The sequence below is a fragment of the Pyrus communis genome, chromosome 2 (genome assembly GCF_963583255.1).
Source record: "Pyrus communis chromosome 2, drPyrComm1.1, whole genome shotgun sequence".
Classification (NCBI taxonomy): Eukaryota; Viridiplantae; Streptophyta; class Magnoliopsida; order Rosales; family Rosaceae; genus Pyrus; species Pyrus communis.
The window spans coordinates 12,686,007-12,706,067 of NC_084804.1; the positions used below are offsets into that span (position 1 = coordinate 12,686,007).

The window sequence follows — 20,061 nt, forward strand, 5'->3', positions numbered from 1 at the left end:
AATGAATAATGAATAGACAAGAAATTCTCAAATATTGTCATATATATTTTTGGCAGTTCCGATTTTTTATTAAGCATATTTTTAAGCATGTAGTCTAATATCCTTGTGGATAGTGTGTCAAGTTTCAACTCACTTGTTTTGGGTTCAAAACTCTTCATCTCCTTTTTTTTTTTTTTTTCTTCTTTGAACAAACGATATTAGCTACAGTAAAGGGGAGGGGGTGGGCTTAGCCTCCTAATGAGCTAGCAATAATGTGGTTCAAATTCGCCTTTGACAAGAATCGAACCTAAGACCTCTCACTAATAATTGAAAAAGAATACCACTATACTGTAGTATTAATTCATCCCTTAAATTAATGTAATTGTTTTGAACCCTCTCCTCCCCTCAATAAATGTTAAAATGATCCTTGTGTTTTAGTCAAATTTCTCAGAACATGGATGTGAATCAAACCCATGTTTGAATTGAAATTGAGATACTGATGCAAGTTCTGCCCTTCTAAATCAAACATATTCATATCTAAAGAGGTTGACAAGAAGTTCTTCAGAGCTATTAATGCAGGATCCACTTTTTGGGAAAGTCGAGAGGGATTTTGGTGCTTTGTCAGGTAAGCTACTCAGGTCCATTGTCAGCAGAAGATTGCAAAAGGCAAAGCAATTATCGACATGCTAGTACCAAAAACAGAGAAAGAAATCTGGGCTTTTTTGGGCAGGCTACAATACATCAACAGGTTCATTGCCCAGCACACACCCATCTGTGAGCCAATCTTTAATTTGTGTAACCCCGGTAGTGTTTGAAGGATTATGCAAATTTTTATCTTACCTTGTGATTGCTAACAAGATATAAAGTTACTAGTTTTTTGGGTCAATTTAGTCCATGTGTTTTCAACTTGGCCAATTTGGTACTTGTGTTTCTCTTCGTTGGCCAAATAAGGACATTTCCATCAAATTTATATAAACTTATTTATAAAATTATAATTTATTTGATTTAAAATATTTAAAATTAAATAAAATTAAAAATTAAAAGAAAATTTATCATCCTCCCACCAACTCTCCCCTAACATTACCCGCTCTCTTTTCTAAGTTACAACCTTAATCCTTTTTTAGATTGGAAGTTTTATTTTTTATACATGTTATTTCTCATTGATTTGTATTTTTTTTGTAAAGAGAAAATGTAATTATTTCTCATATGATTTTGCTTATGAATGTTTTAAAAGAGATTGAATGAAATGTTCTCAATTGGCTAATAGAGACAAACACAATGACTAAATTAGCTAAACAAAAAACACGATGACTAAATTGATCATATGACTATAACACAAAAATCATTTTGATATTTAAGCCTAAATAATAATTTAAAAGAAATATATATATATATATATATATATATTTGTATTTTTTTTTTTGAAAAAGAGTATGGAAAACGAAGTTGCACCGCAGCCATGAGTCAATGATCTTGACTTCCATCCAGCCCATTGAAAAACGGACACGCACCAAATGTTTTCAAAATTGTCCTCGAGTGGGAATTCATAATGGTTCCCAAAAAGAGACATAATAAAAAAATGGTTGTTGGGGAGAGGAATAATCGACCGAGCAATTGTACGGTATACCTAAAAGTGATATTCTCTTGCTTATTTATTTATATTTTCAAACTCTGGTTGAATTCAAACATTTGAATTGAACAAATTAAAATAAAAAACAATGTGCAAAAATTATTTTTCGAATAAAAATAACAATACTTGGTTGAGTGAAGGAGACTTAAAAGTAGAACTCTTTATAGATTCTCTACTACCTCATCTACGGTACTTTATAACATTGATTTAAAACTTAACATTAACCTGTAATGTGACACAGAATTCATAAACAATCTCACTCTTTATATTTCTCTACTTGGTTTTTCGTGGAAAACGTGGGAGTTGGTTCTTATATTTTCCTTAAAGAGATAAAAAGGACAATACATGGATATGTTTACTGTGGCTGGTTTCAGTGGAAAACGTGGGAATTATTGTGATTGGTTCCTTACTCTGGTCTTCTGAAATGGACCACTTAATATCAGTATCAGTTCCCTTCCATTTCACAATTTAACTGAGTGGGGTGGTCTCTTTGGTCAATTCATTACTTGGAAATTTCGGAGGTCGACCTCATCAATCATAATTCCAATAAAATCCCACAAACCATTGCATATTCTTTTGCTGCTCCACAAATTGTATTGATCAAAGAGTTTTCTGTATTCCATTAGCTAGAGGAAGAAAGAGAGGAGAGAGAAAGAGAGAGAGAGAGAGAGAGAGAGAGAGAGAGAGAGAGAGAAGTATTCAACAGACAGAAGGTTCTGCTTCAGCATTTCAGACCAATTCATCTGTTTCTTCTCCAAATTATGAATCACCTGCTCTCTCTGTAAATTCATATCTATCCACTTTTTTTTCAGTTCACTTCTTAAATTTGTAAATATTTTTGCTTATTATTTAGCTGATTTTTATTTTTGTTTTCCTCTGAATTGGTTTATTAGGCTTCAACTTTTGCAGGTGGGGATGTGCTGCATACCGTGGAACAGCTGCTTTTGGGGACGATGTAGTGATTGTAGCGTGAGTAATTTAAAATATTAAACTGATTTGATAAAGTTAATAAATTTTTCTTGCTTATTCAAACTTTATATGAAATCTGTATTTTAACTTTATAGCTTTATAGCTTCTCTGTATTGAATCTTGCTGTAAAATCATGTTAAATAGAGCCTACCGGACTGCCATTTGCAAGGCGAAGCATGGCGGTTTTAAGGACACTTCACCTGATGGTTCACTGGCACCTGCTTTAAGGTTAGATACAATCCCAACTTAATTCTAGAGAAATGAATGTGTTTCTACCGTAAGAATATGAAGGTAAAAGAATCTCACATTGATAAAAAGAGAAACATTGTAATGACTTACAAAAGGTTGGCTACTACTATATAGCCAATCAGTTTTATGGTGGAACCTCAACTTTCTTCATGGTATCAGAGCCATGTTGGCCCGTGTAAAGCCCAACAATCATACGTGCTCCATGTCACCCAATTCGTGTTGTCCACGTGTTTGACTTGAAAATTCGTCATATGGATGTGTGAGAATATGAAGGTAAAAGAGTATATTGACATATGGTTTACTTTTTATGCAGGCAGTAATAAAGAGAACAAATTTGAACCCAAATGAGGTGGGCGATATAGTTATTGGTACAGTTATGGCACCTAGCTCACTTAGAGCAACTGAGCACAGGATGGCAGCTTATGCTGGATTTCCAGGTAAGTTTTAGCTTTAATTGATGGTTTGACAGCCCTTCTTTTTATTTGGTTTGGCTTATAGGGTTATGGTTTGCCGGTTTTGTCAAGATACGGTTCCCATCACAACTGTTAACAGGCAATGTGTTGGTATTCTAAAGTTTACTAACTCAATACCAAAATATGTGGGTGATAAGTTTACAAACTCTATCACACCTCTCACTTTCACTCTCAATAAAATTGGACAAAGAAATAGAGAAAGGAGGGAAGCAACAAGCTTTGAAAAAAAAAACACTTGGACTTTGATATATGAAAAGAGAGTTTACAAAAATCAATAGCTTACAAGCTGAAAATGAGAATGGGAAATGGGATTCGGATGATATGCTCTAAGGCTTAGCAAGATGTCCTATTTATACAAAACTGAAAAAATAAACAATCCAACAATACATATAATGAATGATGGTGTTCCACATCTTTACACCCTTTCAAACACATGCAGCAACTTTGACAGTTGGCATACACATGCATTGCATCATGGCAGGTTGTAATAACCACCTTTCGGCTTGCACACAGCAGCTCACATCTCTGCTGTCTTTCAATCTCCTTTCGGCTAACACATGGAGGAAGCAATGATCTTTGTAGTTGCTGAACAACACCCTGGAAAGAAACTGACAGCTTGTTTTAACCATTAACAACCTGTTTTTATTTGATTTTCCAACACACTTCCTCAAATTAAAACGCCTTTATCCCTAGCATTTCACGTAGCAACTTGAATGGCTCAACTGGCAGTGGCTTAGTGAAGATGTCTGCCACTTGTTCCTTCGTGTGACAATAGACAAGCTCAATTGTCTTTTGCTTCACATGACCCCTCAAAAAATGGAACCTGGTATCGATGTGCTTACTCCTTCCATGTTGGACTGGATTCCTAGCAAGCTTGATAGCTGAGATGTTATCCATATGAATCACAGTCGATTCCACTTGTGGATGACACACTGACTTCAACAGATTTCTTAACCAAATTGCCTCACACACGGTTGAGGCTACATCAACGTACTCGGCTTCACACGATGACAAAGCAACAATTGATTGCTTCTTTGAAGTCCATGAGAAAGTTGTTGATCCTAGAAAAAACACATAGCCAGTTGTGTTTTTCCTTTCATCTTGGTCACCTCCCCAATCACTATTTGAATAACCAAATAATTTTGCATCTTCACCAAAATTATAAAATAGACCATAGTTTAGAGTACCTCTTATGTACCTCAAAATTCTCTTGGCGGCCAGCCAATGAGACTCCCTTGGTGTTTCCATGTATCGACTCACGAGTCCAACACCATAAACTATATCAGGTCTTGTGATTGTAAGGTACCTTAGGCTTCCAACCAAGTTTTTGTACACGGTTGAGTTTACAAACTCACCTTCTCCTTCCTTGGACAGCTTCAATCCAGTTGCAACTGGAGTGTTGACAATATTGCACTTGTCCATATTCAATTTCTCCAATATATCTCTCATGTACTTTTGTTGAGAGATGTAGATACCGTCACTTTCTTGCTTCACCTCTATGCCAAGAAAGTATGACATTAATCCATTGTCAGTCATCTCGAATTCACTGAACATGGATTGCTTGAACTCCTAGAACATTGCTTCATTGTTTCCTGTAAACAACAAGTCATCTACATAGAGACAAATAATTAAGAACTCCCATTTTTCACCGTTCTTCACGTAAACTGAATGCTCGTATGGACATTTCTGAAATCCATTTTGGTGAAGGTAGTTGTCAATCCTTGAGTTCCAAGCTCGTGGTGCTTGCTTGAGGCCATACAAAACTTTCTTCAAACGATACACCTTATCTTCTTTTCCTTGTACTTGGAAGCCTTCTGGTTGTTCCACGTACACTTCTTCCTCAAGAACTCCATTAAGGAAGGCTGACTTGACATCTAGTTGATAAATTTTCCATTTATGATGAGCGGCAAGAGAGATTAGCAACCTTACCGTGTCAAGTCTTGCAACTGGAGCATAGACTTCATCATAGTCCACTCCATACTTCTGTTTGTAGCCCTTTGCTACAAGCCTTGATTTGTACCGATCTACACTCCCATCTGCAGTGCGTTTGCTCTTGTACACCCACTTAACACCAATAGCCTTCTGATTTGGTAGGAGCTTTGTTAACTCCCAAGTGTCATTCTTCTCGATGGCATGGATCTCTTCTTCCATGGCTTTCTTCCAACAATCTTCTTTTACAGCTTCATTGAATGAGAGAGGCTCATGGTCTGCATAGAAGCAGAAAAAATTGGTTTCTTCTTCTTCTTGTGCATATATTTCTGTGAGACTCTTTAACCTCACTGGAGTTGAGGAGCTGCTTTCTTCACTAGATGTCGGACCACTCCTTGCAGTTCTGTGCAATGGAGTTGTTGTGGTTGTTTGAGCAGGTTTTTGCTCAACAGGTGGTACAACTTCTGGTTCTTCAAAATCAGTGGAAACGATCTTCTCTTTACTGACTTCTTTGTTGTTCCACTTCCATGCCTCTTCCTCACTGAAGATGACATCTCTACTAACCACTAATTTGCCAGTTAGTGGGTTGTAGAGCTTGTATGCCTTGGACTCTTCACTATATCCCACAAACACACACTTTTCACCTCGATCATCGAGCTTTCTCCTCTTAGCTTTTGGAACCTGAGCATATGCAACACACCCAAAAACTCTTAGGTGTGCAACATTCGGCTTGTACCCACTCCAAGCCTCTTGTGGTGTCATTCTCTTGGCACTCTTTGTTGGACATCGATTCAACAAATAAATCGAACAAGCTACAGCTTCTGCCCACAATTCTTTTGGCAAATTCTTCTCCTTAAGCATGGACCTTGTCATGTCAAGGATGGTTCGATTCTTTCTTTCGGCTATCCCATTTTGCTGTGGTGTATAGGCAACAGTCAGTTGATGCCTAATTCCTTGCTCCTTGCAGTAGGCTTGGAAAGCATTGGAGGTGTACTCTCCACCTCTATCTGATCTCATAGCCACAAGCTTGTGGTTGCTTTCAGCCTCTGTGAGTGCCTTGAACTCCTTGAAGATTTTTAGGGCAGCCGACTTCTCCTTGAGAAAATAAACCCAAGTCTTCCTACTAAAATCATCAATGAAAGTAATAAAATACCTATTACCTCCATAAGACATGGGATCCAATGGACCACATATATCTGTGTGTACCAACTGCAGTGGTGCCCTTGCTCTCCATGTATCACCAACAGGGAATGATAGTCGTGCTTGCTTGCCAAGCACACAACCTTCACATACTTGGCGTGTGGCTTCAATCTGGGGTAGACCATGAACCATTCCTTCATTTAACAGCAACTTTAGGCCATTGAAATGAAGATGGCCATACCGAAGATGCCATTTCCATGACCCATCTTCCATTACACCGATGTTGCAACTCCCAATCTTTGTGTTCAACTTCAACGGGAACATTCGGTTTTTTGACATTTGAACACGTGCAATAAGCTTTCTTCTTGCATTCCTGAGAGTGAGAAACATATCCTCCATATGTATAACATACCCTTTCTGGAGCAGTTGACCAATGCTCAAAATGTTGCTCTTCATACCTGGTATGTAGTAGGTATTGGAGATGTATTCTTCTTTACCATCCTTCTGGATGATTTTGATCTTTCCTTTGCCTTCAACTGGCAACTTTGAGGAGTCACCAAGACTCACAGATCCATAAGGCCCATCTTTGAGTTCGGCAAAAAACTCTTTCTTTCCACACATGTGGTTGCTTGCACCAGAGTCTAAATACCAAACATCTTGTTGGCTACTGATATCATGGTGTGCTAGTAAGACTGTAAGTTTTTCACCAGCATTTCCACTTGATTCTGCCATGTTGACATGCTCACCATTTTTATATGAACATTCATTTGCATAATGTCCATACTGCTTACAGTTGTGACACTGGATATGCGCCTTTCCTCGAGTAGATCTTCACTCCTGAGACTGACCTTGATTTTGTGCATAGCCTCGACCTCTTCCTCGGGCTCGTCCTCGGCTACGGTTGGATGAACTCCCACGACGTGAGTTCCACTGCCCACGACCTCCATTTGGTTTGTCAATATTCAACTTTGACTCCAAAGCTTGCTCTAGCGTTGTGGGGCTTGCATTCTTCTGAATGCGTTGCTCGTGAACTAGGAGGGATCCTTGCAATTCCTCTGTGCTCATTGTCTCCAAATCCTTCGATTCCTCAATGGCAGTCACCACATGCTCAAAGTTGGATGTGAGTGACCGAAGGATTTTCTCCACAACTCGTACTTCATCGAGTTTCTCGCCATTTCTCCTCATCTGATTTACTATCGCAATGAGCCTTGTGTGATAGTCGGAGATGCTCTCTCTTTCATTCATGTGAGCAGTTTCAAAATCTGCTCGAAGTGACTGTAATCTCACTTTCTTGACTCGATCTACTCCTTTGTAGATTGTACTGGGTGTATCCCATACTTGCTTGCTCGTTGTTGCTTCTGCAACCTTCTCGAACATTGAATCTTCCAAACCCTGGTATAGAAGATACAGCGCCTTTTGGTCCTTCTTTCGTAAGTCCTTGAGAGTGTTCCTTTGATCCGCAGTATATACAGCTTCTTGCTCGGCAGTGGGTACAACATACCCACTACTGACAACTTCCCATAGCTCCTGTGATCCAAACAATGCTTTGAATTGGATGCACCATCTTTCATAATTTTCTTTCTTCAATGTGGGAACTTGGAGTTGCACTAAGTTGGACGCCATAACTGCTGCACCTGCCAGAATGGTATTCTGGCTCTGATACCAATTGTTGGTATTCTAAAGTTTACTAACTCAATACCAAAATATGTGGGTGATAAGTTTACAAACTCTATCACACCTCTCACTTTCACTCTCAATAAAATTGGACAAAGAAATAGAGAAAGGAGGGAAGCAACAAGCTTTGAAAAAAAAAAAACACTTGGACTTTGATATATGAAAAGAGAGTTTACAAAAATCAATAGCTTACAAGCTGAAAATGAGAATGGGAAATGGGATTCGGATGATATGCTCTAAGGCTTAGCAAGATGGCCTATTTATACAAAACTGAAAAAATAAACAATCCAACAATACATATAATGAATGATTGTGTTCCACATCTTTACACCCTTTCAAACACATGCAGCAACTTTGACAGTTGACATACACATGCATTGCATCATGGTAGGTTGTAATAACCACCTTTCGGCTTGCACACAGCAGCTCACATCTCTGCTGTCTTTCAATCTCCTTTCGGCTAACACATGGAGGAAGCAATGATCTTTGTAGTTGCTGAAAAACACCCTGGAAAGAAACTGACAGCTTGTTTTAACCATTAACAACCTGTTTTTATTTGATTTTCCAACACAATGTTCATCTAGCCTCCAGGCAGTTGCTGATGTAGCTGCTGCTATAAAAGCAGGATATTATGACATCGGTGAGAAAAACTCTTGATTATGCATCTATTTTAGCCGCTAGGTGGTCTCCATCAATGGATTTGATCTTTGTTTTGAATACAGGCATTGCAGCTGGATTGGAGTCCATGACAGTTGATAAACTTGGCGGATTCAGTAAAGTTAACCCTAAAGTATAATCTAACTCTCCTTGTTTATTTGATATTCTGGTTTACGTGGTGTTATTTTGAACTGATATATGTTGTCAATAGGTGGATATCTTTGCACAACTCTTTCTTTACATAAGAATTTTTTTTTTTTAAACTTGTTTCAAGCATTGTGAACCGGTTCATTACTTTTGTCTTTCAGGAAATGATAGCCAGGTGAGTGACGGTGCTGGAGCAGTCCTCCTTATGAAGAGAAGTTTAGCTATGCAGAAGGGACTTCCTATTCTTGGTGTTTTCAGGTATGGCGTTGATTATTTATGTTCAATTTAATTGCTTGACTTCCTATTCTCGAGTTGACTTTATAGTACCGATACTGCAAATTCATAGTAAAGAACTCTAATTATTAAGAAACAGAAAATTGAGAGATTGGCTGGTAGGGGTATATTCGTTCTTAATAATTCTTTTCATTGCTAATTTTTGTTAATTTCCTTGAGATTGATATGTTCAAGAATTAACTAAAGCTTTCTTTGTACTTCGTATACAATTAAATGATCTCTGTGCAGGAGTTTTGCTGCTGTTGGTGTGGATCCCGCTGTCATGGGAGTGCTTCCAGCTGCTGCACTTCCGATAGCAGTGCAGTCTGCTGGCCTTGAGCTTGATGACATAGATCTATTTGAGATAAATGAGGTGATGCATTGCTTTTGATTTCTGTAAGCTTCATGATGAATTAGCTTAGCTTTGAAGATTTCGGCTAAGCAGTTTTATTTGTTTCATTTAGGCATTTGCATCTCAATATGTATATTGTGTCAAGAAATTGGAGCTTGATCCTGAGAAAGTCAATGTTAACGGAGGCACTATTGCTCTAGGGCATCCTTTAGGTGCTACAGGTATATGAATGATGTTTTAAATTAGAGACTATCTTCTATTTCTGCGATAAACTAAAGCTGATATATTTTGACGCAACTACGTACTCGTTCACTCTCTGTTATCTTAGGTGATTTTTCCTTTTTGGTGTGCTAGGTTCTCACTGTGTTGCAACTCTCCTGGATGAGACGAAACGCCGTGGCAAGGATCACCGCTTTGGTGTGATCTCCATGTGCATAGGTATCCTTTTGCGCTCTTCCATCTAATATAATTATGAATGAAGGTAGAATATTGAGAGCCTGATATGAGAATATTGTATGTCTTAGACCAGACGCATGCTCATGTATGTTTGCATGCTTGCATCTGATGTAGTTTTCTTTTTTACGTTACATTATTTGGGCTCAAGGTTTTGGACGTTCGAATTCCCTTTGCAACAGCCCACATGTTGACCTGATTTGATTATATGTTTGTATATAATTAATTTTTGCTTTAGGTATCATTATATTTGTTTTCTGTTGTTATCCCATCTCATGCATATCACTGACTAAGTTTTTTTTTTTTTTTTTTTTTTTTTTAATCCAAATATCACTGATTAAGTTTGTTAAAGATAAAGAGAAGAGAGTCATTATTACGTTGGGATAGGAGTGTCAGTGCAGTGTCTACATCTAATATATATGCATCAGATTAGGGGTTTTTATGTGGCTGCCGAATCACACACATATGCATCGAGAGTAGTCAGTTTGTTGTTGGAGAGTATTATGGCATGCGTTAGTGTTTTAGAAGTCTTCATCATATCATAATTTTTGTTTTGGTTGCTGCAGCATGCATTAGATTAGGGTTTGGTTTGGCTGCTGCTCATGCGTGAGTGAGGTTTTAGTGAGATGCACATGCTTTAAATTCCACATGCACTAAGAGCAGAGCAGAAAAATAGCTGCGGTTGTGAGTGCTTCATAGATGGTGTAGTCACTTCATGGTGCATGAGTATATATGATTATATATTTGGTTCTAGTCGCATAGCTAGGCTAATAAGCACAGAGAGCATTACAGTTTGATCTTTACGTCAGCCGTGTGCTAGTGTGAGAAAAACAGTTTCAGCCGTGTGATTTTAAAAGACAAAATTCATTTTTTCTTCGCTGCTTTTTTTTTTGCGGGCTTTAATCGAAATCAATTATGAAAATGTGTCTTGTGATTTTTGTAATTGGTTGATTTTCAAAAATCATTTCATTATACATACATTATGCATGATTTCTTTAGTATGTCTAGTTGATGAGTTTTGTAAGTCTTTTTGTACTCCTTTCTCTTAGTGTTTGTCTTGAGGAGAGCCCAAGGATTTTCCCAGTGGTGAGTTTTGCCTTGTTAAATTCTACATCCTAGTGCACATTTGATTTATTATTTTAACTGCATATGTGTAAGATAATTTGATATGTGTTGTGAATGTGGAATTAAATTTAAAATTGAATTGGATTTTTAAGTTGGAACCTATTCACCCCCTCTAGATTTACTAGTACCCATCCTAAAACTTTCACAAACGAAGTTACATAGCTCATCTTGCTAAATCTTGTTGGTTCATCAACATAATACCCTCCTGAGATTTATTTCGAGACCTAATAAACCCCCCTGTATCTTGTGAAATTTGCGAATATACGGCTCTTTTCCGTTATGTTTTTGTTCTTATGGATTCGTCTTTCTTTTGAATGACCTGGTCTCCACGTTTACTTCAATTTTTAAATGGTTTATATTTTTCTGAAATTTTTCAAAACAAAATGCCCTTCCGTACCTACTAAGAAAGTGAGAACAACAAAAAAAAAAAAGGGGTTTTTGAACATTAGTCCTTGCAAAAGATTAAAATTTAAAAAAAAAAAAACCTTGTGCTAGATTACATATTCAATTTAATCCCTTGAATGTACTTTTATCAAAATTTACATTCAATTTTTGTTATTTAATGTGTATTTTTATTTAATCTCTCCACATTAAATTTTAATTTTATTAATATGCATATATTTATTTTTTAAATTATAAACGAACGTAAATGAGAAAATATTAAAAGAAATTTGTGATACAAAAATATATAAATATATAAGTGTACAGAAATGACTGTGCCGAAATATATAAAATTGACTTTTTTGTACCAAAATATTTGTACCTACGTGATTGTACCGAAATATATTATAATGAACCTAAATGTATGTACCGAAATATATTATAATGAACCTAAATGTATGTACCGAAATGTCGATACCGAAATGTATATACCAAAAATGTACGTACCTAAATGTCAATACCGAAATGTATGTACCAAAATACATGTACCTAAATGTCAATACCGTAATGTATGTACCAAAATCTACGTACCTAAATGTATGTACCAAAATATAATATATTGAATTAATGTACCTAAAAGTCAATACTCAAATGTGTGTACCTAAATGTACGTAACGAAATGCATTATATTGAATCAATATACCTATATGTTTGTACCGATAATATACCGAAATATTCAAATGTATTAATGTACCTAAATGAAGAACATACAAAATTGTTACTGGAATATATATTATAAAAAAATTAGGTGCCTAATTGTAGACATTAAAATATATTATGATGAATGAAATAAAAATTAAATTTAAATACATTAAAATAAAAATAAAAAGATAAATAAAACATCAAAATATAACTAATAAATGATATGATTAAATGTACTAGGGACTAAAATTGGATTTTAATCTTACACAAGGTTATTGTCTAAAACTCATCTTTTTTAAGGATTAAAATGAAGTTCTCTACGAAAAAAAAAAATTGAGAACAATTTTGATAACCACTATGTAAATCTACAGTTATAAAGCCCTAGCTAGATGAATTGACTCAAAGAAGCCGATGCCTTGGTCGGTTGGTCCTCACCTCAAACATCCAGGAAGATGCACGGAAGAAGAAATGTTGCTGTCAGTGATTCCATTTCGTTGAGAACGTATTGAGACGTAGTCATCCGTTAAGTGGGATGTAGCCAGACATTTCATGGAAGCTGCCCTCTCTCATATCAAAATGAATATGTTTAATGCTTAATAAAGAATTTTAAATTTATGCATTGTATTTTCATATCTAGAAAATTTCTTTGAACCGCCTATGTTTGAAAAATAAATAAATAAGTAAAATATTTTCTATTTTCTATTTATCTCATATTTCTATGTTTTTCTTTCTCTCTTTATTTTCGAAATTTTCATGCATGTCAATTATTATGAAATGATTTATAAACACTTTTTTTTCAAAGCTCAAAAAGATTATACAATCATTTCGGATCGGTAAACGCTACATATAATGTTTATCTTGGGTATAATTTGTTTGAGAAAATTATACAGTCAAACACAAGGGCGATGATCATATATATATCCCAACGTTGCCGGACTGTTCGTTGCCATGTTTGCTTACCTATATGTATGTTGAAATTGTATTTCAAAAGTTTGCCTTGATATAAATATCAATACAAAATATCGATTGTATTGATATTAGTCCTAAAAATTTGTCTTGACATAGCTTTTTGTAAAAAAATTGCCAATAAGCTACTGTTTGTTACCACGCTTTCTTTCTTGAGTTGATTTTTCTTCATCATCTATCATTGATTGTTCTTTTTTCAAATTTTTTTTTTGGGCGATTTCTTGTATATTATTTAAACCCCCTTTTCTTAGAGTAAACCACAACCAAAACAACATACACATATAGGTCACAAAAGAGAGAGAGAGAGAGAGAGAGAGAGAGAGAGAGAGAGAGAGAGATGGCACTGAGGGCAAACATTGGAGAGGCTGAAGAGAAAGGGACGAAGAAGCAGAAGAATCCAGATGGTCGGGAAATCAAGATGATGGTTCAGCGGGAGACGCAAAACTACTCATGCTTCAAGCCAAAAGTTGGAAGTGTGTTTCCCGCCAAGAGAAAATCAGTGAAACGTATGATGTTTGATCGTTTAGTTGCCTGCTTTGGTTCATTTCCTCATAGTCCTCCTTCCTCATCATCAGCTTTGGCATCCCAAGCCCCAAAACCCTAATAGATCTCTAATTCTCACTTCTCATCACCTCAAATATCAAACACCATCGTAATGCATATGTACGATTCAGCAGCTATTCTACTCCTCCCAAAAGTACCTTTTTTTTTAACTCCTCCCTGAAGTACTTAATTCTGTGTATTTCGTTTTTGTAATTTTGATCTATGTATGTCGTTTGCTTATCTGGTTTTGATTTAATGTTTCAATGTTTCTACTTTTCCATATATAGAATGAACAATTCATGTGTGCACACTTTTGGCTTTTGTGTCTCTGATTCGGATTTGGATAGTGCACCAAAACTCTAAGAGATTGTTTCTTTAGAAAAAATCTAAGAGATTCACAGGGTTCCATACACAAATTAAAGAAAAAAAAAATGTAAAAATGAGATAAAAGTTCTGATATATTAAAACTAAAACAAACCCAAGTTTGGAAATTAAAGGGAATAAATTGCGGAAATGAGAGAAAAGTTCTGATACATTAAAACTAAAACAACCCAGAAACCTAAGTTTGGAAATTAAAGAGAAAAAAAATGCGGAAATGAGAGAAAAGTCCTGATATATTAAAATTAAAACAACCCAGAAACCCAAGTTGGAATAACTATGAATTTCGTAAAATTTATCTTGTTTATTAGGTCTAGAAAAACATAAAAATAAAACAAATAACTAATTAAGCAGTTGAGTTTGATCTTATCTGAATTCTGAATTGCCATATGCATGACGTGCTTCATGTCAGTTTGCTTGTTGTGCTAGATGTTGATCAAGATATCTCGGTGATCAAGGTCTGCAATTACTACCGCTATGTAAAGTGACATGCCTATCTTTCTTAAAAGTTTGTGTGATGGCTCATCCCAAATTATTATATACATTTTCTCCCCTAGTGTGTAAAGTAACAATATTGCTCTCGTTGGCTTAGTGACGTGGATGTACATATGTAGTTTTAAATTAATTTCCTTGCTATCGTAATTAGATTGTACTCGACATCACGAGCTCGTTGACGCGAGTTAGGGCCGAATCGGAGTCGTAACAAGGAAGTTACGAACGTATAGAACGTAAACAGACCAAACTAAGAAACCAATCACCATAATTCCTATTTCCTTGGACCCAATTAGATATTTGGGCTATTATCTCATCTGGACCAATCAAAATTAGTCCTCTTTCTCCCTCTCTCACGGCAGCCCAATCAAGGCTTAATATTTTCTTCTTCTGCCCAATCAGGAGGACACACATACACACACACACACGCACGCACGCACGCACACACACGCACGTACACACTTTCTGCCCTCTTCTCGAGCCTTATCTTTCCTTTCTCTCTGCACCGTGACACCTACATACACTATCATCATCAAACTCTCATGGATTGAGTCTTTGGAAACCATCATCATTCTCCTCTCGACCTCACGAACTTAGCCATACCCTTAGCTCATCGAACGGATGACAGGAACGTGAGAAACCAGAAGCTCCGGCGAGGAGTCAAGTTTGCTCCGACATGATCCTGGCTGATTTCAAGATTTTAAGGCTTGGAAAGGTATTCACCCAACTTTTCTAACCATTTGAAATAGTTTTGGAGTGAAGTGGACGTTGGCATAGGCGAGTTTGGAAGGTTGCAGAGTTAGTCGGAAGTATCGAGGGAATTTCCGATCGTTTTCCGTTGGATTTTGAACTTGTATTAGGTACGAATGTGTTCTACTCTTCAAGACCTTCAAATCCATATAAATTTCATGGATTTTGGTTGAGAAAGGACAAAGTTATAAGCTTTAGAAAATCTTCCAAAAACTGACAAGTGAAAACAGTGGCGGACTGCAGAGTGACCGGAGAAGAAGGGGAATATTCCGTTAACTTTAAAAGAATATGCTAAAGGTGTCAGGTACCATCAGTTACATTTAATGAAATATTCCATCAAACTAACGGAATATTCCTAACGGCGTCAGTCACACAGACGGCACGTGCCTGCGAGTGGCCAGCCCGTGTGGCCGTGCCTTGGTCAACACATGAAGGCTCATCCGATGTCAAAAAAAAATTCTAAAAATATAGGGGTGTTCGTGTTGTTGAGTAGATCACGTTGGTATATTCAAACACCACATTTGAGCAACGTGAGGAATTAATCCTAGGCTTTGTTTTTGTGATATTGAATTAATGTTAAATTAGTTATTTCGCATATAGGTGAGACGTACCCTGAAGACGAGCGTGGACAAGCAAGATTAGGAGGCTACGATCTTGCTACTTATCAGTGAGTGGGCATTTGTTTTCTATATATATATATATATATATATGCTTTACGATTTCCAAAAAATGTTTTTAAATGAATTTATGCCTTATATGCCATGTCTATACCGCTTATTACTATATTGTTGCATTAGTGTGAATTGTGAATTATACTATTTGATGTTGCGGAGGCTCAGGTAAGCTTCAAGTAAGTTAGCATGTGATTGGTCTTGTTGCATTGCATATTGCTATGCATTTATGCATTTAGAACTTACTATGCTGCTCCTCGGTGTTAGTGCTTCCGCCCGAGGCCAAGGCACAGCTTTCACATGATTGTTCACCTCTCGCACCGCACACTCACCTTGGATCCAAGTTTTGGTGCTAGCCTATCGTACAGACCACAATAGGTGGTTCCGACTCGTAGGTGACCTGAGATCTATCGCATAGCTTTCACGTGATCATAGCACTTAAGCGTACTTATTTACACCCAGCCTGTCGTACAGGTCACATTAGGTGACTCCGACTCGTGTGCAGACATATGTTGATAAGCTACCGGTCCAATCGTACAAGTCACATTAGGTGACTCCGACTGGTGTACTATTTTATATTGGTTTCACACCTGGCTTACACTTATTCTTGTTGAGATATTATGACATGGCATACTTCAGTTTTCTTGTGCATTCATTTTTCATGCCTACGTAGTAGTATTTTCTGGAAATTATACGGGTTTTACGGAGAGGGGTTATTATGTTCATAAAGATAAATGTGTTTTCAAATGCTTGCCCACTCACCCTTCTGTTTTACGCCCCTTTAGGTTATAGGTAAATGTTCATCTTTGGTGGCTTACGATGACTATAAGGCGGTTCTAACGTTTACATAAATAAAAGTAGGGATCTTCTCCCTATTTGTATAATTAGTACTTAGTTAGTTCGACTGCACTTTCGTTTTACCTATACTCTAATATGGGTGTATCTTATATTTGATCACTTTCACACACTTACAAAGTATCTCTATTAAATCAGCTTAGTTTTGGTTTTTAATTATTCACATTTCTTTTATTAGTATCACTTCTGTTGCGCACTTGGCTACGTCACTCTCACGTGACGGCCAGCACGTCTTGACTTTGGTCGGAATGTGTCAGTTTGATAGTCTAAGTACATATGGGGGGACCTAAGACTCCTCGAGAGATGGGGCAAATGAGTGATGTTCCTTACTGTTGTTGCTGCTCCACGGTTGACACTCATGCATGGACCCTTCAACATACATGCATACAAAGTATAATTAGATATTATTTTCAGAGTTTACAAATATAAGCACTCGGGGCTTCCTCGGGCAATGCTCGAACTTACTTTGATTGGGCCTGAAGCCCCTTCGAGCAATGAAATTTTAAAAATTTGAATCATTGGTCTAAAAACCTTCGTTATGCCCACAATTTGACTACTTTTCAAAATTTCACATGTCACTATATACAAATTTATCATTATACTAGGTATGGTTACTGCCTGAATTTGTTTTTCCTTAAGGATTTGTATCTTTTCTTTTAAAAACAAGATTTGTATCGTGAAATTGATTGCTTAATTCACTTTGAGTTCTAGCTAGGGCATTGTCAGCTTGTTCTCTTCTAATTTTGTGTGGTTTACTTACTCTTGTTTTAATCTAATGGTTTCATGTTCATGTTCGCACTGTTAATGTAGTGTAATTTTCTTACATGCCACTTGTCTCGACTGTGGTATTTTTCTGTGTGAACATTTTGAGCTTTTGTGCTTATGGGATTTTATTGATACATTACACGCACACACTCTTTCAAAGTCCCCTTATCTTTCTTTTCTTCCCCATCCTCTCTCTCCTCTGTTTATCGCATTTTATCTTAATTCATTAGTATCTGTTGATGCACAGAATCGGCGAGGACTTTGTTACAACAGAAAGTGTCAAGTTTGTGACCTTCGCTAGGTTGCTCTGGTCATTAGTGTGGATAGGTATGTAAATGAATAGAGACAGGGAAGCAAATAACACAAGATGTATCGTGGTTCACCTCAAGTTGAGGCTACTTCCACGGAGTAGATGAGTTATCATTAGTTGTGAAGGGTTTACACAAATACATAGGTTCAAGCTCTCTTTTAGTGAGTTCTAGTGAATAGTTTAGTACAAATGACATTAGGGATTATCGTGGGAGAATGATCCCCTTTTATAGAAGAGAGTTTCTAGCTTTGTTCTGACATTGACACGTGTCGTGTTGTGATTGGCCTCTGATATCGACACGTGTCGCGCTGTGATTGGCTTCTGATACCGACATGTGTTGTGTTGTGATTGGCCTCCTGGTTGGAGGAAAAGTCTTGTGGGTCCTTGACGTATGCTGTTGACCGGTGCTTAGTAGTTTTGGGATTGGTCAAGTATGGTACAAACAGTGATCCCCTAAGTTCCCGAGTGAGGGAAGCTCCTCGGTTGGGGACTTGCAAGATCCAAGCCATTGAGTAATCACGAAACTTCTAAGTACCAAAGTGTGGTGTCGCATTTACTTGCCTTCTCTGTCCTGTGAGTAGATATGGCATCTTCTCTTGGAAGTACTTTTCCTTCATCCAGGAGTGGTATCTTTGGTTGGCGTTGACGCACAAGGTAATGTATCATTTTCATTTGAAACTTACTTGTAGTTTCAGGTTTGGTTAAGTGCGATACAAACCATATAGTAGGAGTCCCCCAAGTCTCTAAGCGAGGAGATCTGTCGAATGAGGTGACAGACAAGGTAAGCAATCAAGGTTCCAAGAAATTAGTCTCAGATCGGTGGGTTGATCTTAGGTTCCGGCTGATTGTACTCATTCTCCCTATCTCTCATTCAATAATAAGGATGAAGAGAAGAAACAGGGAGAATAGATGATATGAGGTACTCTTGTTTTTTGAGAAGACGGACGAATCGGCACGTGCTTTGTTGTACTTAACTTTCCACAGGTGTATTCTTGAACTGGGCTGGAGGTTTTTCTGGTTTCCTCCAAAGGAACGAGTCGACTCCAGAATTTGAGGGTCAAAACAAGTCCGTTAGACCTGGAGTATGTTCGATCCTGATGATATGGGATACTTTTGCTGTTTGATAAAGTAGTAGATGTGGTATGGCAAAGCTTTGTTCTTCGACGACGGTGCTAGCAAAAGGCTGTTGAGACTTCTCGATCTCTTCAATTAGAGCAATGATGTTGAGCTTAGATTTGACTTAAACTCTTCCGTCTGGGTTGTGTGGTTCCACAAGAAATGCGTCATGCTGTAGTGATCTGTTCTAGCTAGCCGTTGAACCTTCTGCTTCAATCTTTTGCATAGCAGAAATAGTGCACAACCTTTGCATTTAAATGGTCCTTCAAAGCACGACTTCTCAGTGACTCATCCATGCTTGGCAGCTTCAGTGTAAAGAGCCAATATCGTACCAACTGTTCTGAGGTATTTGCCAAAGGAATTCATGACCTTGACAACAGTTGAGGATGAGTACTCGAGAGCAATGCTAGGCAAGCGACCAGGCAAAGGTTCCGGGCAATCAGTTCTAGATCGGAAGTTTGATTTCAGGTTCCGACTGATTGCATTCTTTCTCCTTGTCCTGCAAGTAAGAGCAAAGCCAAAGGAAAAGACAGGAAAAAAGCATGATATGGGATACTCTTGCTTTCAACCCTAATGATATGAGATATTCTTGCTCTGATGTGGCTGGTTGGCATGGCTATTATCGAAGGAGAAGAAAACAGAGTATTTCGAGAGGCTAGATTGGGAGTGCCATTTCGGATGTGAGGAAGGGTTGAGCATTTTTTTTTATTTGGCAGGTCTGCCTGGCTGTGGAGGATGGAGGTCGACATATATAGGAATTGTCCCAACAACGAGTGGTAATGCTGTTCCTTTACCCTTCTCGGTCAAAACAATGTAGTGATCGCTGCAAGGTTCACGTGTTTTAACTTTGTCAGAGCACTTTGAAAAAGTGGTCTGTGGTATCCAGAAAGCTGATGTTGCATGTGAGGATTGTGGACAAATTTTATTTAATGAAATCCGACTTCTCGAAGTTTGGGGAGCGGTGCCTCTTAGATTTTTGAGCAGGCAATATTGTTGGGGATATGGTTCTCGAGATTTGGATAGCGGTGCCTCTTCGATTTCTGGGCAAGCAATCTTGTTGGGAGTGTTTTCTCAGATGTGAA

General features: G+C 37.4%; 1 protein-coding gene across 1 annotated transcript; it reads left to right on the top strand.

Annotated features, from left to right (window-relative positions):
* The first annotated feature begins 552 nt into the window (after positions 1-552).
* LOC137724780 (3-ketoacyl CoA thiolase 1, peroxisomal-like) lies at positions 553-10,037 on the top strand. The gene is made up of 11 exons (XM_068463476.1): positions 553-604; positions 2,503-2,578; positions 2,723-2,806; positions 2,987-3,002; positions 3,141-3,264; positions 8,766-8,816; positions 9,009-9,105; positions 9,370-9,493; positions 9,585-9,693; positions 9,827-9,910; positions 9,997-10,037. The coding sequence occupies exons 1-11, from the start codon at positions 553-555 to the stop codon at positions 10,035-10,037; spliced, it is 858 nt and encodes a 285-aa protein (XP_068319577.1).
* Positions 10,038-20,061: the final 10,024 nt, after the last annotated feature.